This window comes from Pseudonaja textilis, chromosome 14 (assembly GCF_049901715.1).
Source record: "Pseudonaja textilis isolate UNSWEBS1 chromosome 14, rPseTex1.2, whole genome shotgun sequence".
Lineage (NCBI taxonomy): Eukaryota > Metazoa > Chordata > Lepidosauria > Squamata > Elapidae > Pseudonaja > Pseudonaja textilis.
This window is the reverse complement of record NC_142003.1, coordinates 10,717,762-10,739,978: the sequence shown is the minus strand read 5'-3', so window position 1 is coordinate 10,739,978 and position 22,217 is coordinate 10,717,762. Positions and strand designations below refer to the sequence as shown.

The window sequence follows — 22,217 nt, the reverse complement described above, 5'->3', positions numbered from 1 at the left end:
TCGGAGTCAATGAAAAATATTCTGGAAAAAAAAAAAAGCAATTTTATTCAGTTGCAGTATACAAGATTAATCATTTTCCGTGTCACCTCCATCCTCCTTATTTCCTAGAAAGGCTGCCGTTTCCCCAGCCAACACCCCCCTCCCACAATCCCATTTTCTCCCAAACACACAAAAATAAATCGCAGCTCTTTCCGCACCTAAAAAGAGGCTGCTTTTTAAAATTTTTAAGTGCCATCTGGTGGTGCTTATGCCCACCGTAAACAAAAACCTCCCCCCAACAGTCAAAGCCAAAGCAGAGACCCGCCTGGGCGAGCAGCGGCCAGTTGCTACCCAGCCACTGCCGTCCCCCAACCCAACCCAACGCCTGTCGGCCGGCTCTCCCACCGCTCTTTGATCTTGTCCTGCCATGGCTTGCTTTTTAAATTCTACTTCTTAAAACACAAGGGGGAGGCGAGGGGAGGGAGGAAAGCAGGAGGGGGAAGAGATTGGGCGGAACTTCCACCACGTAATATTTCCCTGAGGCAAGAGGCTTTGTGAACATTTCCTATTATTATTATTATTATTTTAAATAGATAAGGGGGGTTCTGCTCCAGCTACGGCAGGCACCAGTAGCAACCAAAGCTTTGGGGGAGAAGAGTAAGGAGTAGGTGGGGGAGGGATAATGGCTCATGCAAGGCCCAAATCCTGCCAAGTGCCGAACGCTTGTTCCTATGACCGATAAAAGCAGCTTTTGGAGAGGTAATTAATACAGAGTAGGACTGGAGCTCTGAGGAAACTCAACAAACCCACCAAAATCCACGTTCTTAAAAAGAAAAAGAAAAAGAGAAAAACGTGTTTCCAAAAACAAAAAACGGGCGTCTTGAATATGCAGTCTTTGGCTCTTCTTCTGCAACTTTTTATAAACAGAAATAACTCTGGCCAACGAGGCCAAAATTAACTGTTGGGGAAATGGAAAAGTCAAAAAAGAAATGCAAAAGGCTTGAAACAATTTTGCACAGGTTAACCGAGAATCCTAAAACATTTCCAAGGAAAGATGGGGTTGTCTCGAGTCAAACAGAACTCGCTGTGTGTGTGTGTTTTAAAAGGGGTTCTAATTGATGAATCAAGTGCTTTCTCTGTCTGAGTGGAAGAATCAGTAAACTGGGGTTAAAAGATGGAAGAAGAGGCTGCGAGAAACAATTTGTGCTGGCCGCAAATAGACCTCAAGTTGGGCTGACTAGTTTTCAAGTTGAGTTTGGGAGTTTGCAAGGAAACCTCCTCCCCGCCTTGCAGTTCTGGCTGAAGAGTAGCAACTAACCGCCCTGATAGTTTAATGTTCCTTGCAATGTGTGCGCTCAAACATGTTTTTGCTCCAAACAAAAAAAATGGGATTATTGATGCCAGAACTGTTAAGCTACTCATCTCCTCCTGCAAGGCATTTGTTTCTCTAGAATGGACAGCAGATTAGAGAATCGAACGACAAGCCCAGCCAAATCCAAAATTTAGATAATGAGCTTTACTCCAAAGTAACCTCCAGACCAGATCATCATCATCATCATCTAAATATCTCATAATCTCTTGCGGGACGGAGTCTGAGCAACTGAATGGAGCAAGCAGAGTGTTTGAATGGCCGGATGCCCTTCCTGTTGCCAATACGGAGTTTTGTTCGGCAGACAAATTCTCCCGTGTGCCCAGAGAGAGAAATACCTGCCTCTACCTAGGATGGAACTCAAAGCCTCCTGAAGGTGAGGCGAGAGCTCCACCTCGAGGCTAGCGCACCACTCCTTAGCTGCGGACCAGATGCCGGGGTCAAAATTAGGGAGAATTTGCCCCGAACCTTTAGCACAGCAGCCAAGCATAACCAAGACAGAGCAAAGGGTAGCCCTGGTTGGCTTTCAAAAGATCCCCGGCCAGTTAAAAGAGTTGCAACTAAGCAGCTTAAAAAAAGAAGGGGTGAGGGGGGGGGGAGAAATAGTCTACTTAGTAAATTAAGTCCCGAAGTAAAACGGAATCTCGGCGTCTCCCGTCCGTCCAGAGCATAAGGGGAGCTCTTCCAGGCACAAATAGGCAACTCCATGTGCGCCCTATGTGCTCCCACATCAGATCACTGGATGCGTAAAATGTGCCAGATCTCACAGCAAAGCAGGAAGTTCCTGCCTGGACTCTTTATTTGCACAATGCTCGAGAGAACTTGGGCAAGAGAACGGGCAGCTTTCCAAGAAAGGCCCACCCCACGGATCAGCGTGGCATTCACCGGCGAGCGCAGTTAAAATGGGGACGAGGGTGGCCCGCCCACCCACCCTAGACCTCCAAAGTTCCCTTAAATACATCCCGATGCGTCTTAAATAACAGGGAGGGGTGTTTTAAAAAAGGAGAACGTTAAAAAGAGGCTCAACCAAAAAACAAAAAAACAAAAAAGAGCTTGGGATAGCTTGCATTCTGGCTCCACCATCAAAAGGCACTGAAATGACAGCTTCGTTATACGCGTTGACCCATGGGAGTGGGTGGGTGGGTGGGTGGGTAAGAAGGGGGCTTAGTCCCATCCGATGTCTTCAGTGGAGAGAAGGGGGAGGAGAGCTGGGCGTATTTTGGGGGGCAGGGAAAAGAGAACTGCCAAAAGACACCCCCCCCCCATCGGTGTTCGAGGTCCACGGGTGCATCTTAAGGCCTCCCGAGTCTTCACTTCCTTGTGAGAGGACCAGTGAGCTGCCACGGAGAAAGGAAAGATCTTCCAGAAAAGGGTCAGCAAAGCTTTAGGAAAGGTGCCTTCGGGGAGGAGAGACGACCCTTGCGCCCCCCCCGACCCGCCCCCCCAAACGGATTCACTTGGGGCTGAGCTTCGATTAGCCAGTCCATCCACGAGCAGAAGCGAGGGCCTCGACCGACTCCCGCTGCAGAATTAAGAGGCGCCTGGCAGGAACACGCGGGGACCTGCTTAAAGGATCTCACCTCCCCTGACCCGGACTGATCTGGAGGAACTTGGAAGTGAGAGTTGGGCCTGAGAAACGCTTCCTTTCTCAGCACGCGGCTCAGACACTCCCCCCACCGCCACCCAGGGAAGAATCTAGTCCAAACTGGGACAAGGGGAAGTGTGGGAACCTACAGATGGATGCCACTGAAGGAGGAAAAGCGAGGAAGCAACGGGAGAGCTCCCTTGCTGCATTCTGCAGGCTTTTTTTTTTCTTTCCCTCCCAGAGGTGGTTGTGTCCTTTTTATTTTCCTTTTCCTTTTTCTCAGAACTGTCACAATTTCCGTGGTTGTACATTGGGCCCTTTGCTGTGTAGCTGAGAACTATCTGAAAGAGACACAAAAAGAAAGGTCATGAACATACATGGCGGTGAAGCGCCAAAGCCTTCGTTATTAAAAGATATCTCGGTCACAGTTTCGACTTCTTTCAAGGATATAGATCCGCAGGGCAGGAAGGAATTATTATGTCCAGCCAAAAAAAGTGTTCTGCATTGGAGGGAAAAAAAATAATACCTAGGAACAGAATTCACGGTAGGTGAATGGTTTTGTCATACTCTAGACATCTTTTATTATGTTATTAAATTGAAAAGCACATTTGATTATGTAGCTGGTACCATACTAGAGGCAGGGGGGCAGGGAGAAAAAGATCATTTATTTATTTATAAACTCTTATCTCCCACAATATGGAGAATGGATTACATTGGGGAAATCAGGCAGGAGACTTCAGTGGCAGGTTGACTGGTTGAATAAATACATTTTTTAGATTAATAAAGGAGAATATTTGTAGCTCAGGGTTGAACTGTGAGGTCCTTTGGTGCTCTCTGAACTTGGTTGTTTTCTTGCAGACATTTCATTACCCAACTAGGCAAAAAAATCGGTGCTAGTAACTAGCGTTTCATTATCCAAACTAGATAACATGACGAACACTGATTATGTTACCTAGTTTGAGTAATGACGTCTGCAAGAAAACAACCAGGCTTAAAGAGCACCAAAGGCTCCATATTTTCAGAATGTCCAATTCCAGAATAATTCTGGGTGGCTTCATAAATTAAACAACTTTATATAAAAATAACCACGGGATAATACAGTTGATCACATCAGCAACAAACTCAGAAGAGGGCCAACTAACCCACCCACCTGCACAAATAATAATTATTCTAATAACAACAAAAAAAGACTTTACCACAAACAAAAAACTAACACAACCAGGCCTGAGGGCCACTTCCATGTTTTACGAGGAAAAACTTAATATTGCAGAAGTTGTGTCATCTTGTTACTAGGCAGCGGTGCAAGTAAACATCCTCCCTACCTTAACCACTACAGCTTCTTATTTCAGTTCAATGACAGCTGGATAAAATCATAAAAAAGGAGGGCAGGACTCGGGGAGTGAAGAGGTCTTTAAAGACATTCCTGGAATTCATCAACACAAAAGGGTTGTTTTGGGGCTTAGGATATGTGCAGATAAAGGCAATAAGAATTGTCCTCTTTAGACTGCCTTTAAACAGTATTTAACATGCTGTGTTTTGATTTATGGCATGCCTTCCCTGTCTTTCTAAAATCTAAAATCACTACAGATCAGTGGCGCTGCAGTTATTATAACGTCCTTTCTCCTAGATTCAGTCTCTCTCTGAAACCTTGTGATTCTCAGCCTTTTTTTGTAGACAATATTGAGCTAAACAAAAGCCAACCAACTGACCTTCTAACCCAAATAGCTAAAAACATAAAGCACAACGGTACATTTAACAACACGAACAAATCAGCGCCAAATCTGCAATTGCAGCAAACTGCAGCTAGTCCTCGACTTACGACAGTTCATTTATAGTAACCATTCAAAGTCACAACTTTGTAAACTTCTGAGTATGTACGGAGGCAAATAATCAAGTCAGGATTTAATGATGTTAATTAAAGCACCCTCTTGCATCTCCAAGGTCAGAAAGGGATGGGAGAATGTGGAATCAAAATTTCCGCTACCGGTTCTCCAGAACTGGTCAGAACCTGCTGAATTCCACCTCTGATGCAGACCTTCCTCATTTATTAGCAGGAAGTTTCACATCAATTCCCAATGGCCAAATGGGCCTCTGAAAGCCCAGACATGGCAAGACATATAAATGTTCACCCCAAAAAGGCTTTGAACTGCCATGTCAGCAAAGGACAACCCTGAATAGGATTCCCACCTCACACCGGCATCTACAGAGATTCCACACATAATTGGGGAGTAGCGTCCTCCCCTAAGCGGGACTGCAGGCTCCCCTGTCAAACTGTAGACTTTATAGTGACTGGCTGTTAAGCTGAGAGCATATATCACTCCAGTATCTGATTATTATTATTATTATTATTTTGTTTAATATAAGCGATGTTGTGCTTCCATGGTTAGATGGCCTGGACCAATGAGTTCTCAACCTTTTCTTCACCACTTTTGTGGCCACGGACCCCCAAGACTTAACTTAAGATTTAAATTAGAACCTTTCTTCCAAGCCTTCATAAACCCCGTGATGACATTGTGCCCCCCCCCGGGGTCTGAGGGCCACAGTTGAGAACCACTGGCCTAGTTGAACCCAGATCTTTTTTGGGGGTTCTACTAATCGAGATGACATGTTAATATACAGTACACAGCTAGTCCTTGTACAATGTGAAGGATAAAAATAAAGGTTCCCCTCACGCATACGGCTAGTCGTTTCCAGCTCTAGGGGGTAGTGCTCATCTCCATTACAAGGCCGAAGACGTCTCCGTGGTCATGTGGCCGGCATGACTAAATGCCGAAGGTGCACGGAACGCTGTGACCTTCCCACGCAAGGTGGTGCCTATTTTCTACTTGCATTTTACGTGCTTTTGAACTGCTAGGTTGGCAGAAGCTGGGAGAAGTAACGGGAGCTCGCTCTGTTATGTGGCGCTAGGGTTTCGAACCGCTGAACTGCCGACCATTCTGATCGACAAGCTCAGTGTCTTAGCCACGGAGCCACCGTGACCCTTACAATGTACAATGGGCCATATGCTAAATAAGTAATAATTCGTGATGGGCAGGCAAAGCTGGCAAGCCGTCCCAGGAGGTGCCTGTTGAGTGACTCAGAACCGCACAAAACCAAACAAGAGCAACGGAGGAGTTACCTGGCAAACTGTGGGATAAATGGGCAGGCGGCGCTGCCTGATGGAGGCTGGTGGACAACCCAGCCAGAAGACCTAGAAAGGAGAGGGGGATTGAGGAGGAGGAGGGGGGAGGAAGAGAAACAAATGTACATTGAAGACAAATGAGTCGAAGATGGTCTATGGATGGGTTCAGGTGAAAAAAAGGACCCAACCTCCGCCCTCCAACCTTTGCCAAAAACTTCTCCAGCAAACCTCTTTATCTCGTATCTGGTTGGCTGCTCAGCAAGTTCAACCGGTAAAGATTAAAAAAAACCAGAAATGTTTGGCTGACGCGCCCACGAGTTTGGAGGTGGCAGCTGAACACACATAAACCAGACGCTCTGAAAAAGCAACCTACCTGAAGGGGCGCAGGGCATTGGATGGGGTAAAATGCCAGCAACGATTCCCTTCCCACAGGTCAAGTCATCGCTTGAAAGGGCGGTTCTCAAGGAATGAGCTAGCAGGGGCAGCCTGGACTGTCTCCCTGCCAGAGCCAAAACGTTAATTCTCTGCTCCCATCTCCACAGTTTTAGTTCAAATAATTACATACCGCTAACATATTCCAGCTACAGCGCCCGGCGACAACAAAGGACAGCGAGTAGAGCTATTGCAATTTAACACGACAAAAGCAGAGCCAGAAGAAGGGAACAGCGACCAAATAACACACCACAGATGACGCTCAAGGTCATGTAATGCCCGGGGAAACCAGGGGTAGCTACTGCAAAGCCCATCATCCAGCACCAACAGCACAGAACAGGAGGCAAGAATTTCAGCAGGGGGGTCTCCTATTTGGGAAATATTTTTATCTCTCGGGGGTCTGCATCTATTTTAAGGGGTATAGATCGCCAACAAATACTTCCAAGGACACGGTTACATTCCTAAGGGGCTGGTTACCCTTCCAGAAACATAGGGGAGGGGGCTTGCTGCCCAAAGAGACAAAACAGACTTGCCAATAAAGGAGAATATTTGTAGCTCAGGGTTAAAATGAGAGGCCCTTGGTGCTTTTCTGAGCTTGGCTGTTTCCTTGCAGATTTTTTTTTTTTTTAAATAGGTAACCTCATCGATGTTAGCGATGCAAAAAACCTGGGCGCTAGCTTGCGTCTCTTAGAAAGCATGTTAACTCCAACCTATCGGAATTTTTTGAATCCTTTTTGAGGTCCATCTGGGAAAAGCCCCTTCACAGCCGCTTAACCGAAAGCTGAAAAACGGGGATAGCACCAGCAATAAGCACTTCAGAATTATATGCCGCTTCACCGTGCTTTGCAGCCTTCTCTAAGCATTTTACAGCTTCGGCCTCTTGTCCCCCAACAATCTGGGTCCTCATTTTACCGACCTCAGAAGGATGGAGAGCCGAGCCAACCTTCAGCCAGTCAGGAATCGAACTCTTAGCAGGGAGCAGGCAGTCAGCCTGCCATGCTGCGTTCTAACCCCTGCGCCGCCACGGCTCAGTAGGCCCACGCTTTGCATTCGTAGGTGTGCCAGACCAGGACTTTTGACCTTGCACCCTTCCCATGCTGTGTCAGTGGATGAAAGGAAGGGGGAAGGAGGCTTGGGGGGAATCCATGTACATGAGAAGACATTCCAGGATGGATTGTCCCAACCGAAGGAGAGCTTTTAGAAGAGGTCGGGACCCAGGCCCAGAATTGTTGAGATGCAAAAAGCAGAGCGAAGACAGTGGCAATGACAAGACATAAACATGAGCGAGATAGGAAGGGATCTTCGTAACTCATCGGAGGACAAGTTCATGGAGATGAGTCTATTTTTTTAAAAAAAGATCCCTTTGGGTGGGAAACAGCACGCGTGCATGTAGAAGCATGGGGAGCACATTATCTGCAGCAATGCTTACAGGCTCCCACCCCCAGTGCCTGAGCCCCTCCCGCTTTCCCAACCAGCACTTACTATGGCCAACACCGTGATGGAATGTTCCTGGGGTCGGGCCGGTGACTACCACATCCTTTGAAACCCCAGCCTTGGACGAAGAGTCAGAGCTGTAGGAAATCACGTGCAGAGGGAAGGAATGGATCGGCGAGATAATCCCCAGCGGAGTAGAGCTCAGTGCAGTGGGCAGCTTTGGGCTGTTGGACTTGTAGGAAGGAGACAGGACGTTCAAGGAAGACGAACTGGTCAGCAAGACCGCTCCACCGGTTCCTTTCTGCGAGGCGGGGAGGGGAGGGGAAAGGACGGGTGAGGAAAACACCAGTCAGAGCAGAAGAGCAACGGTCAGTGGGCGCATCATTTTACAAAGAAGAGGCCTCTGCCTTCTTCGCCCACTTCCCCAAATTAGGGAGCAGTTGACAAGCACAATTTGAAACGAACATTGGCATTCGCAGAGTCTTTTATAGTAACAGAAGTACTTGGCTTAGAACCGCTAATCCATTGTTTTCCGGTAGGGAAGTAACTTTTGAGGCATTCAACACAATCTGTATGTAGGCTTGTGATAAAGAGTTTTGGTTTTTTAAGATTTTTTTAAAAAAACCTGTTTGGCAATCTATTTAAAGGGTATCAGCTGTTCCCATACCTGTGTGCACTGTGTTCAGAAATGAAGAAGTGAACTGAAGAAGCTTCCTGGATGAGAAGCAAAATGTTTTTAAGGGAAAAAACCCAAGAAAGTCCAGTTGCCTTTTGGCAAAGCACCTTAGGGACAACGATGATTGAGGATCCCGGTAGACATCACGAAATGGAGTTCCCCCCCCCCCCCATTTTTAGTGACTGCAATTAAGGTCACTCTAAATATATGGCTCTTTCATTTATAGATGGCACTGACAGATTACCAGTTAGCACAAAGATCAACATGTCTATGGAGATTCTCAATCATCCAGGTCACAGCTGTCCCAGAGGTGCTTTTCCAAAAGGCAACTAGACTTTCGTGGGGTTTTTTTATCCCTTGAAAAAGTTTCGCTTCTCATCCAAGAAGCTTCTTCAGTTCAGTTCACTTCTTTGCTTCAGAACTGAGGAAGCTTTTTGGATGAGAAGCAAGATGTTTTCAAGGAAAAGAACCAAGAAAGTCCAGTTGTCCTTTGGCAAAGCACCTTTGGGGCACAAGGGTCAACATGTTGCCCGTGGACTCCCCAAATCAAATAAAATGGGGTGGGCAGCTGGTTTTTTTTTTTATTTTTAAACAACTGGCCAGAAATCTGAAAGGTCACCAAGCCTTGCCTCGTTTCAGGCATTCGGGCAGGTGGTTTCCTAAGCTGGGTTCAAGGACATTTGGGCACAACTCAATTCTTCTAGCTTGCAAGTTTTAGATGGCCTCAAAAAAATGAAAGGAAGGGGTAAGGAAGACGAAAGTGCACAATGGTATCTGAAACAGCTGCACCTGATCTGGATGGTGCCGATTTGCACTTCTGAACTGCAGCCAAACTCGTGGACGTTCTTAGGAGCCACTCACCGGCCCAGAGGTAGAGGGTGTGGCGCTGCTAACCACGGCAGGTTTCAGGGAAGATGTCAGCAACTTGGCTACTCCTTGCGTTCCTCCGCTGGAGCTGACGTTGGGACCTCCCGGCGGAGCCACCAAAGTCAGCTTTTGAGGGACGAGGGTCTTCTTCACCATGGAACTGGGCGAGGAGCGACTGGCAGCCTGCCCAGCAGAAGGGACCGAGGCGCCTGGCAGGATGTTGCTCGTCGGGGAGCTCTGAGTCGAGGAAATGGCAGACGACACACTTCCGGCAGAAGCCACGTGCCTGGACAGGGCCACGAAGGGCGACTTGAACGCTTGCCCGGAGGAACTCGGGGTGCTGGGGTGCTTCCCGGCGTAACTCAGAGACACCAAAGAATTGGGGGTCTTGGGAGAGATGGTGGTGGAGGAGGAGGAGGAGGAGGAAGAGGAAGGAGAGGAGGAAGAATGGAAGGTGGGAACCTTGGCGGGGGTCTTGACCTGCGGCTGGAGGAGAGGGCGCTGAGACAGCGGGGAGACCATCTTGGGGCTCTGCAGCTTGACGAAAGGTGGGGAAGGGGGGAAGGTTTTCTGCTGCTGGGCCACCAGAGGGAACACTTTTACTTGGGGGGCCTGCACTGGGGTTGAGGGCGGAGGGCCCTGCTGCAGCACACGGGGCAGGCTGTGGTGTTTCGGCTTGGCCTGGTGCGCATCCAGGTGCTTGGAAGGAGGACTCTGGCAAGGCAGTTCCTTGTAGGTGGGGGCCTCCATTTTTTTCTCTGGAGGAGGCTGGCCTAGCGCCAAGGCCTGCTCGGCCAAGAAGTTAAGCGGAGACTGCACGGAGCCGCCGGCAGCTGAGTGAGCAGGGACGGGAGCCGCTTTGGGGAAGATCCTCTTCTCTTCCAAGCCGCTCTGAGTCGGGGGCTTCTCCACGGGCGTCTTCAGGGCTGGGGAGAGTGTGAAGTCGGGGCTGCTGCCTCCTGCCCGGCTGTTGAGCGCAGCCAGTTCCTTGGAGACAGCTTCCAAAGATGAAGTCGTGTGATGGATCAAGTCCTCGTCGAGAGAATCGTCCATGCTGAAAGGAGGAGGGGGTGGAAGAGGAGGAGGAGGAGGAGGAGGAGGAGGAGGAACAGCCATGGTGCTGGGGAGTGGATTTGAACTCATAGCCAACAGTTCCCGAGTTTGAGGGCTGAGGCCGACAACCACCCCCTGGGAATCTGGAGAAAGAGAAACTGCACCGCTGGAGTGGATCAACGGGACGGGAAGGGGAATCTTCTTCTCTGGTTTGCCAGAAGGATCCTAAGAAAAGCACAAGAGTTGTGTGAGAAATGTCCTTTCAAGAGGTCAATCCGAATGTCAAACGAGTTTTGTGTGATCACTTCGGGAGACATACTACTACTCTGCTAGGTGTGATGACCCCAAGGGCGTGGTACAAAGGCAACACAGTCATATAAGTAAGAAGAGTTTCTTTGAGTACTTCCAATTTTGCCCCCAATGTCCAGGTTACCTTCGGCTGGAGAAAAAAAACTCTCCCAAGAACAGTCTTTAAGGGGAGGAAATTCAGTCCCAAAACAAAGTGCATACAAACGGTAAATAAAAATCCACACAAACCACTCTGCAGTAATTAACTTGACAGGGCAGGAGAAGGAATTGCAGACTTGGAAGGCCAGCAAAACACACAACTGGGAAGGCGCCAGAACCCAGATAAGCCTTGTTGATACCAGATAATTCACAATTCGCTCCCAGCAACGTGCTGTGCTCAGTTTCCTTTTTTATACACTATATTCCTAGCTGCAGCTAATGAAGGGAATCAGGGCCCCTTCCTCCCCCGTAAGCCATGCAACTCACTTTGCTCCCTTCTCCGTTCCTCCCTACATGCCCTAGGATGAAGAAGGGGTGGGCCTGGATCTTCCTCCAAATTCCCTCTCCCTTGCTCTATCTCTCCCCTGCTCTGCCCAGCTGGCCTTTGCCCTTCCCCACTTTCTTCCACAGCCAACAGAGCCACACTCCCACTCCCCGTCAGCTGCTCGGCCTCCCACTCCGAATCAGATTTTGACAGGGGCATGACACTAGGTCTTAGAAATACATTATAGAATTACTCGATATTTTTCAGTCCCCATTTTTGTTACCGCCACACCCAAAACAACTATCTTGTTAGTTATTAGATGGCAAAATCCTTGAGGTGCGAGCTTCATTTGATTCTGGAAAGCAAAACAAGGAAATTATGCATGCAGACAAATGATCAAAGCCAGTCTGGAGACCCCCTTTCATACAAACACAGCCACACCTCCATCATTATAGCACCTCTCTGCAATCTCTCCCAGGGCTGAAAACTCTTGGAAAGTCTTACCAAATCACTCACCTTTCCCTTCACCTTTGGAGGGGCCATCACTTTTTTCTTTGTTCTGAGGGAAACACAACCAAGAGAGAGAGGTTTGCTTTATTTCCAGGGGAATGAAATGCAGGCTGATAAAACTTGCCACAGTGACTAACACGAGGACTTTCTGGTGCTTGGGGCAGGCCATAAACTGCTCAAATTGGAACACAAATCCAATTTATTTAAGTAGCTTTCTTTAAAGAAACGTGCACATATAAAATGGAACATGTCCCTGCTGAAAGTCAGTAATTAAAGTTACTTGCATTTCCAGTTAAAAGCACTTTGAGTAGGAAACCTGGGGGAAATCTGTACGTATGAGTTCTTAAGAGAATAGGAGAGAGAGGGGTTTTGAATGACAGCAACAATTAAACTTGGTAGGAAGCAAGGGAACCCCACTGTTGGAGAAGGAAGGCAGAATGTGGGGGCGGAGTTTAAAAAGGGACCAGCCTAGTATCCCTACGTAGCTACAAGCGGAACTATGTTCAGCCTCCTTTAAGTCCCATTGACCCTCCTCTAACTCCAAGTAAGTACTAAACGTTAGTTGAGAAGATTCCTGTGCACAGTCTTTTAGCAAAAGATCAGCTTAACTGTACATTCACATCAGTACATTCACGTCTTTTACTCCTGACGCCCGCTTGATATTCTGGCAATGTAAGAAATACTCACGGGATTGAAGTGAGATGACTGTGCACTTTTCTGCTCTCTTTGAACAATGTCCTGAAAAAGAAGAGAATTGAGCCAAAATTGGTTGCACCCAAAAAAGGGAATGGGCATTGAAAATAACAGGAATAAAGATTTCTAGGACAATAATTGAACCACAAAATTACAGGAATCACATTTGCTGTTAAAAAAATCATCAGTTGTAAAACAAGCCATGACAAAAAAAAGACAGAAAGCCTCTCTTTTATGTTACTGGGTTATCCTCAATAGTTTTCCCCTAATCTTGTTTTATCTGGCTGAATAAAACATCACTGGGGGTTTTTAAGAAAAAGAAATAGAATAGAAATAGATGGGATAGGATAAGATGGGATAGGACAGGACAGAGTAGAATAGCTTTATTGGCCAAGTGTGATTGGACACACAAGGAATTTGACTCCAGTTCATAGGAAGGAATTTGACTCCAGCTCTCAGTATACATACAAACAACAGAGTAACATAATCGTAATATTCCAACAGCAAAAGGTAATAGGGAAGATGAGCATGATAACAATAATACAGCCACACCTACATGGGTAAATATAGTTGGACCTAAGACAGTGCTGCGGGATTTACGTATTCAGCAGAGTGATGACATGAGAGAAAAAACTGTCCCCGTGTCTACTTGTTTTGGCATGCAATGCCCTGAAGTGGCATCCTGAAGTGAGCAGTGGAAACAGATTGTGTCCAGGAGTGGTCTGTAGATATTTTCTGAGCCCTCTTTTTGACCCGTGCAGTATACAGGTCTTCAATGGAAGGCAAGCTGGCTGCAATTGTTTTTTGCTGCAGCACTAATGATTTAAATTGGACATTCTAACTTGAGCATTCTATTTAATTCACTAAATCTAAACTAAATCTGACTAACTAAACTGGACATTCATTTGTCTGGGATGGCATAAGGTTTCTTGGACTAGAAGACCTCTAAGGTCCCTTCCAGATCTATGAGACTATTATCATTCTGAGTGACAAAGCAAACAATTAGCCTATTATAGTGCCATTCTGAAGAAACAAGCACCACAAATTCCTGCTACGACTATTAACCACGGGACAAAGGTTTCTTGGCACTTGTAGGCTCTTATTTCTGCACAGTCCCAATTTACACAAACAGTGCAAAGAGCCACTTCTCCAGGAGTTCCTAGTTACCACTCCTCTCAAAGCAAACAAGACTTTTCTGGGCCTTTCATTCACATTATTTACTCTTCCTTGGTTTAGGCTGAAGCTTCGGCCGTTCGATAGCCATCTATCACCTCTTTATGATGTAAACACAGCACTACAAACTCTATTGCAAGCCAAATTCCAGATCTGACTTTTATTAGGAACGCTGACAAAGTCTTTGGCTTTTCGTTCCTCTGATGTCTTTCATTTATTTAGTGTGTGGCACAGAGCACAGGGAAAACAGTAATAAAATTATATAGGAGGAGCATATTTACACAGTGGCACGTGCATGAATGTAATGTGTACTTTGTAAGATTTGAGGAAATTAAATAAAAAATGCACGACACCTGGTTGGATGAACCCCTACTACATCTAAGATACTTTACGGACTGATTAGATGGGAATGGAAGAGTTGGTGGCTTCTCATTTCTCTTACCTGGCCTGCATCCATCCCTTTGGCCAAAGAGGTTTGACTTCGGCGTCTAGGAATGTTTTTACATAGTCTTCCATAGACTGAGCTTTGTTCTTCTCCACGTCATACCCATCCAGTTTCATCTTCACACCTTGGCAGAGCAAATCCCTACAAGAGGAAAAATGTTTTGTCAGCCCTGAAGCTGGCCTGACTGAGGCCATTTTGAGACTTCAGCACTGACACAGTGGCAAAGAGGGACAGGAAGGGGGAATAGAGATAGTTGGGGTTTGTAGTCAAAACAAAATGCTTTCTCTTGGGAACCAAGGGCATTCCTGCAGGTGTTTGGAAGGAGGGAATTGGAGTCACCTAGCAACCGGGCAGGATCCTGATTGGACCATGTAGATTGAGTGTTTTGAGAAAGTGGAAAACTTTTACTTTTAACTGGGTGAAAATTGCAGGAATAGTCAGCGTTGATTTTCACCAGCCAGGCCAATATGACATATCCAATAAATTTATTCTTTGAGGAATCAACCCCCCTCAAGGCTTTGTTTGCTGTGGGTATGTTACTTGGAACCCTGACACATTTATCAGGTTTTCCAAAGCTATCTCCCAAACCTTACATACAGCGTCATTTAACAGAGATTGAAAAAGCTATTTTAAATAATGATTTCAAGCTGTCAGTCCAGCTTTCACAACTGGAATGTTCTCGTCTACTACCTCAAATTCCACCTCAACCTAAGGAGCAGTGACACCAACTCTATATCTTTCCCAGACTTCATTGTTCAGTACCTTGAAATGCCTGACAGAAATCTGCTTCTGGGTATTTAGCTGGCAATTGGGCAAACTTCTATGGTGGTTGAGATGTATCTCTTCTTTCCCTCTCTCAATCTGTTTATCCGGACTCTGTTTGGTCATTTGTTCATTTCCTATTGAATATCTCCCCAAAAGATGGGTTTCCAGGAGGTTGGTTGCATGCTATCTTTTTTCTATGTAAGTCACCAACTAGGCTAATGCTATGCACAATATTATGTAGATTAGCAGCAGGCCTTTTAACAGAAACCAGTTAAAAATGATACTGAACAGCCTTCAGTGAGAAATATCATAGTAAGTCTCTTGCTTTAAAATTGGACCAGGATCCAGAGTGCCAAATGACTTGGCCAAGAGACCTTTAAACCAGGCAATCCATGATTTATAACCAGAACTAGAACCAGAATCTCTGTTTGCTAAGCAAGGTGGTTGTTGGGTCACACCCAATGTTATGTTTTTTGCCACAGTTGTTAAGCGAAACATGCAGTTGTTAGGCGAATATAGAATGGAACAGATCAGACCTCCAGCCCTTGTTTATCAATGGAGACCAAGTGGAGCAAGTGGCCAGTTTTAAGTTTCTGGGTCCTCCCATAAAAGAGGACCTGACCTGGAGTGCCCACATTGCAGCCCTGGTCAAAAGGGCCCAGAAGAGATTATACTACCCGAGGCTTCTCAGGAAATAACAATTGAATGGAAAACTGCTGGTGACTTTCTACCGCTGCACCATAGAGAGTATCTTAACTTACTGCACCTGTGCCTGGTTTGCCAGTTGCACAGGGGCAGATAGGACAGCGCTCCAGAGGGTTAATGTCATTGCCCAGAGGATCATGGGTTGCCCTCTCCCCTCTTTGGAAGAGCTTTATAGCTCCCGTTGCCTTAAGAAAGTTCAAAGCATCCTCAAAGATCCATCTCATCCTGGGCATCCCCCCCCCCTTTTTTTGAACTATTACCATCTGGTAGATGGTACAGAATAATAAAAACAAGGACAAATAGGCTGGAAAACAGCTTCTATCCCAGGGGAGTAGCTCTTTTGAATTCTACTGTATAGTGCAGTGTTGGTGTGGTGTCGGGGGTTTTCAATTCAATGTGTGGCGTGTGAAGGGTGTGTGTTTGTGTTTATTTTCAAGGTCATGATGTGCCCTGAAGATGGTGTTTGATTTCGTGGTATGAGGTGCAATGACAATAAAGTAAGCTCAACTAATCTGGCATCCCTCCCACTGACTTTGCCTGTTGGAAGCCAGCTGGGATGTTCTCAAAAACGGCAATCACATGATCTCAGGGCACGGCAGCTATCAGTATACATCGGTTACTGATCATGTGACTGTGGGGAAAATGCTTCAATGGTCATAAGCGCGAGGACCGGTCAAAAGTCCCTTATTTCAGTGCTGTTGGTCAAGGACTACCTGCGCCAACCGTGAGCACGGGAAAGCAAAAACGCGCACATTCCCAGTGGGAGGGCGACCATGTTCTCCCCAAACTCAGAACAGGGTTTTAAAATCCAGACGTTTTCCAGAAAACCTGATTTCGTCATTCCAGTGAAACTTCTTCCGAGGTCCCATGATCCTCTTTCCTCCTTTATCATCATCATCCTCGTCCTCTGAACAAATCCGGTCTCTTTGCTCCTTGTCCTTCTCCTCTTCCAGCATCCTGAGAGAAGGAAAATGATAACTGAGGCGCTAGGCCCTTCTCCCCAAAAATATTCTGCCTGCCTAGGACCAGTCTATAAGAAGAAGACACCCCGAGAGTTCTCAGCAGTCATGACTCAAGAATTGCAGGGAAGGGGGACTGGAGAGATAACAAAAACAAACGAAACACATACTTGGCAAACTTGGCCTGGGTGTGGGCTTGGCATTCTTCCTGGTACTTGGCCATCTGCTCCGGCATTGCTCTGCCAATCGCCTCTTTCAGCTTCTGCAGTGGTTCCTTCAGCCGACCCCCCTAAGAAAACACCAGGAGTTAGCGATCTATCGCCCGTTTGCTCCGTTTAGGCAACTGCGTACCCACAATCAGGCAGTGGTTTTATTTAAAGATGGAGGAAAGCACAACGGTGGGCTATCAGGCACATAAGAACAGCATTGCTAAAAAAGCACGAAGAGGAGTTAACTTAATCCCACTAGGTTTCTTTTCTGGAAGCGTTGTATTGCTAACCAAAGCTTATAAAACTTATGCTAGACTGATCTTGGAGTATTGTTCAACGGTTCGGAATCCCCACCATATATCTGACATCAGTACAATCGAGCGGGTTCAGGAGTTATTTCGGGAGAAAACTCTTGCATTCGTCTGTACACAGTAGAATTCCCTACGCTGCTAAGCTTGAAATTCTTGGTTTGGATAACCTGGAACTGCTTCGCTTGCGGTCAAACTGAGGTGTTGCATGCAAAAATGCATTACCTGTAAATGACTTTTTCTGTTTTAATTGCAATAATACGTGCGCAAACAACCGTTTTAAACTCAATGCAAACTGTTCTAAACTTGACTGTAAAAAAATACGATTTCTGTAATAGGGTTGTCAAAGTCTGGAATGCTCTACCTAATGCAGTTGTCTCAGGTACACAGTTTCAGTTTTAGTCACAAATTGACTTCTGTGGACCTCACTTCATATTTAAGAGGTCTGTAAAGGGGGCATGCATAAGTGCACTAATGTGCCTATTCTCCCTGTCATTTTAGTTTTATATTATTTTTGTTTTTGTTTGACAAATGATAGATAAAATAGATTACATAAAAGATAGATATTAGATAGATAGACCATAGATAGATAGATCATAGATAGATAGATCTTAGATAAAATAGATTACATAAAAGATAGATATTAGATAGACAGATAGATAGATCATAGATAGATAGACAGAGAGACAGACAAGATAAGATAGCCTGCTTGTTAAATGGGCTCCAGTCATTTATTTTCAGGAGACAAGGAGCTGGACGTGTTTAGGTATGACTCAAACGTCATGGAACCCTCTTCCTAAAGGCTCAGCTTTCTCTTCATGACATTTCCAGAGAGGCAATAAAAGGCCATTGTTCTTCCTGCAGTTACTGGGTTCACCATAAGTCTCCTTTCATCCCTTGTAATCTGGGACACTTTTACCTGGCGGCATTGGCCCGTCTGTTTTTTTTTTTTTTAAGATTCTTTCCTTTGTGAGAGATGATGGATCTTAGCCTCGTTGAAAAAGTGGCACCCAAATGCTGCAAATAAGCGCAGCTTCCTTTCCTCAGCCAAGATTCTCCCCCAAATGTTAAAAAAAAGGAAGCTGGTCTGGTCTTTGGGGCTATATGTCACAGGACACTTTTTCACTCTTTTTCCAAGTGTGCTTTCCACTCTACTTCCCTCACCTAGTAAACTCTAAGGAAAAGGCCAGACTGCTCCTGCCAGAAGCCTGAAGCGACCAATTGCAAAGCCTTCCCAACCCAATGGAGGAAGGAGAATTATGCCCATCTCTGTCCAATGGCTCACTGGCCAGCAGCTGTCTCCCCCACCCTCACTCACCTGTTCATACACATAAAGTCGCCGGGCCCGCTTGACCAGGGTATCTTTGTTGCAAGGCAAAAAGGAGGCCAGATGCGCATAGACCCCTGATCGCATTTGGCTGTTCAGCTCCCGGGTTTGCAGCTCTATACTGAGGGCAGAAGAGGAAGAATTATTTAGCTCCGGTCCAGCCAGGTTCCCTAAGGGCCACCTGATTAGTAAACATGCCACCTGATTAAAACAATACCAGTTACTCTGAAACCCACGGAACAAGGGAATTACACCTCTCCCAAATAACATTTAAGGATGTTTCACCACTGGCCTCAAAGTAAAATATAATTTCTCCCCCGCAAGTAAAATAACCAATGCCACTGGAAATGTCCCTTTCCTTGTATCCCCCCCGCCATTATGCAATGGGGCTGTTAAATTTCCCCAAATTGTTCTGCTTCTAAGATCACCTTGCCAGGGGTGGCTCAAAGAGCTTATTTTTTTTGTTTTTGTTTTAATCTTTCAGGTGATGGACCCTGCCACATATTTGATGGCGACGCTGGAATCATTCTCTAATAAACTGCTGATCCAAAACATCAGCTGACTCCTGCCTGGTGGCTGACAAACTGGCACGCTTTTGCACCCAACATGAGAAAAGGCAGTCAGAATAGCCAGTTGCTGGCTAGTTCACAGTATTCCTGCCCTGTTTTATTTGGGGGACCTCTACATACATACTTAGTATGAAGTCTCCTTTCTGGACTCATTTCAGACACTACAGGCGGTTATCGATTTTATCACCCATAATGGAGCATAGCCATTGCAGTTGTTAAGTCATGACAGTTGTGAAGTGGGCTATTTATTGTGTGACTGGGCCCATTGTAATCTGGTCATTAAGTGAACAGGATGGTCATAAACTAAACCCATTGTTTGTTATGGGCCCGGTTTTGCCATCAACGGGAAATAAGCACTGGTTTCTTGCAAAAACATTGCAAACTGCAGTCATAAGGTGTGTGTGTGCTTGGTAGCAATTAAGGCACCAGGCTAGAAAAGAGGAAACGGTGAGTTCAAAACCTGTCTCAAGGCATGATAGCCAGCTGGGTAATCCTGGGCCAATCGCCCTCTCTCAGCACAACCCACCTCACAGGGTTGTTGTGGGGAAAACAGGAGGAGGAAAGAATATGAAGTGTTTTGCTGCCTTGAGCTATTTATAAAAATAAAAAAGGCCGGGTAGAATCAGATAAACCAAAAGCAAACCAAACAGCTGCAAATGCAGGCCAGTAGCCCAGGGCCCCAACTGAGGTCATTTTAAGTGACCGGTCACTAAAAACGGATGTCACAAAAATCAGCTGGGACAGGATGGTGTTCATTCTCCACACTTGTAGCTTGTTGGGAGCATATCGGTACCAATCTGCATGTTGCGGAGAACTTCTCACTCAATTGATCAGAATAGAGCTGGAAGGGACCTTGGAGGTCTTCTAGTCCATCCTCCTGCTCGACCAGGGGACCCTATACCATTTCAGATAAATGATTCTCTTCTTAAAACCCCCCAGCGATGGAGCATCTACAACTTCTGGAGGCAAATTGCTTCACTGGTTAATTGTTCTCACTGTCAAAAAAAATTCTCCCCTTAATTCCAGGTTGCTTCTCTCCTCGATTAGTTTTTCCCCGTCGCTTCCGTCCCCTCTGGAAAATAAGGTGTCCCCCCTCTTTGTGGCAACCTCTCAAATACGGGGCTACTGCTAGGGTGTCCTCCCCAGTCCTTCTTTTCCCTAGACTAGCCAAACCCAAATCCTGCAACTCTTCTTCGTAGGTTTTTGTCCCCAGGGTTGACGCTGATGTTCTCCCTAAGGAAAGCGCCTCGAAGATGCTCTCTTTAGGGAGCTTCTCCCCTCTGGCTTTTCTGGAGGCTTGTAGGGCCTGAGTTCTACAACCAGGAAGGGGGCTTACTCCAGTAAGATGCTATTCATGTCTTGGTTGAAGAACTTGTGTTTGCCTTCTCTCTCCGCAGCTCTGGCAGCCTAATTCAGAAACAAGACAAGGAACGGTTAGGAGGCCAAAGCGACACCGGGCCGGGAAGGAGGGGGCAGGGGATTATTTTTTTTAAAAAAGGAGGAAAGTTACAAAACGTGGATTCAAAGGTAGATAAGACCACAGCCCCAACAAAACAGAACTGCGCTGAATCAAACCAAAAACTCTCATAAATCCAGGGGTGCGGTACAGCAATTGTAACTTCAAGACGGGTCATAAATAACTGTTTTTTTTTAACAGCAAACTTTTTTTTAATTCAAAAAAAATTTAAAATTGAAAAAGAAAAGACAAAAGGAAAGTAAAAATAAAAAGACAACACAAAAGTATGCAAAACATTTTTAAAAGATGCGTATTTAAAGGAAGAAAAAACAAAAACCCGTATTATTCCCCCCGCCCTTCGCCAGTTGACAAATATACAGCAACGGTTAAGAGCGGCCTCTCTTGCAAGATAGGTCCGAGATTTATAAACTTCCACATCTCTGGGCAAGCTGCTTCGATCTGTCGAGTAACTTTCTGAAGTCCATCCTAACTTCAAAGGGCAGTTAAGTGGCCGGTTTTAAAGGCAAGGACGTCCTGCATTGCTTGATATATGGGCAAACGGGATGTACCCCTACCTGAGTGACCCCTACCTGAGTGAGCTCCTCCACACGCTTCATCAGTGGTTCTGGAAGTCCCTCGGGAAGGGAGGGAGGGACCTGCTTGAGGTCGGGTTCCAGGCCTGCTCCCAGAGGATCGCTCCCATTCTCCATCTCCAGGAAAGGGCTTTCCTCCGGAGACTCGCTCAGAAGCTGCTCCAGGTCCAGGTCAGTCAGGGAGTCCATGGCTGTGGCCGCCTGAAGCAGGTCGTTGTCACTCGTGTGGCCGAAGAGGGAGAGGAGAGGGTCAGGCACGGACTCCGCTTCCCGCTGAGCTGGGGTTTCGGCCAACGAGGGAATGCTAAGCTTGGGTTCATCGTCCCTCTGCTTCTTGGCGTCCTTTTCCTTCTGAAATTTCTTCAGCATCTCCTTGACGCTCAAGGCCCCTGAGTATTTCTTCTTCTTCTTCTCTTTGCTGGCATTCAGAGCTGTGAAACTGTAAAAGACGTGAGTTAATTAATATACACAGCAGAGAGAAAAGCGTATACAGATTAATTCTCATTTACAGATTAACAGAGTTGGAAGGGACCTTGTAGGTCATCTAGGCCAACCCCCTGCCCAAGCGGGAGACCCTACGCCATTCCTGACAGATGGCAGCCCAATCTCTTCTTGAAAGCTTCCAGGATGAAGCTCCCACCGCTTCCGAAGGCAACTTCTGTTTCTATTGGTTGATTGCTCTGTCGGAAAATTCCTCCTCATTTCCAGGTTGAATCTCTCAGTTTCCATCCATTATTCCCTTGTCTGGCCTTTGGGTGCTTTGGAAAATAGCTTGACCTTTGCTTCTCTGTGGCAGCCGCTCAACTATTGGAAGACTGCTTTCCTGTCTCCCTGGTCCTTCTCTTCCCCAGGGTCCTCGATTTACAACCATTTGCTTAATAACCAGAGTTACATCAGCCCTGAAAAATTACGACCATTTTTCACACTTATGACTGTTGCAGCATCCCCAGAGTCGCGTGATCAAACTTTGGGTGCTTGGCAAGTGGCCTGGACGGCATTTATGATGGCTGCAGCATCCCAGCGTCCTGGGATTGTCTTCTGCAACCTTCCTAGGGGGCTTCTGACTAGCACGGCCAATGGGGAAAGCCAAATTAAGTTCCCAACTGCGTGATTCACTGAACAACTGTAGAGATTAGCTTAACGACAGTGGCAAAAATGTTGTAAAGTAGAGCAACAGAAAGTTTGGGTTTAACTGTAGTCGTTAAGTCAAGGACTAC

At 46.3% G+C, this 22,217-nt stretch overlaps 1 protein-coding gene across 6 annotated transcripts in view; it reads right to left on the bottom strand.

The window, feature by feature from the left end:
• Positions 1–19: 19 nt before the first annotated feature.
• Positions 20–22,217, bottom strand: part of UBN1 (ubinuclein 1) — a 34,497-nt gene continuing 12,299 nt past the window's right edge. For 3 of the 6 annotated variants that reach the window (XM_026704125.2, XM_087912499.1, XM_087912500.1), the window contains 13 exons: positions 20,998–21,439; positions 20,288–20,358; positions 18,374–18,503; positions 16,709–16,827; positions 16,408–16,536; positions 14,107–14,250; positions 12,486–12,536; positions 11,805–11,847; positions 9,458–10,741; positions 7,969–8,221; positions 6,428–6,553; positions 6,052–6,123; positions 20–3,274 (listed from right to left, as the gene is read on the bottom strand). In XM_026704125.2, the coding sequence (XP_026559910.1) occupies positions 3,222–3,274; positions 6,052–6,123; positions 6,428–6,553; positions 7,969–8,221; positions 9,458–10,741; positions 11,805–11,847; positions 12,486–12,536; positions 14,107–14,250; positions 16,408–16,536; positions 16,709–16,827; positions 18,374–18,503; positions 20,288–20,358; positions 20,998–21,439 (2,917 nt within the window). In that variant the 3' untranslated portion in view covers positions 20–3,221. The remainder of the gene's footprint in view (positions 3,275–6,051; positions 6,124–6,427; positions 6,554–7,968; positions 8,222–9,457; positions 10,742–11,804; positions 11,848–12,485; positions 12,537–14,106; positions 14,251–16,407; positions 16,537–16,708; positions 16,828–18,373; positions 18,504–20,287; positions 20,359–20,997; positions 21,440–22,217) is intronic. The other 3 variants (XM_026704127.2, XM_026704128.2, XM_087912498.1) reach the window with 3 other exon arrangements.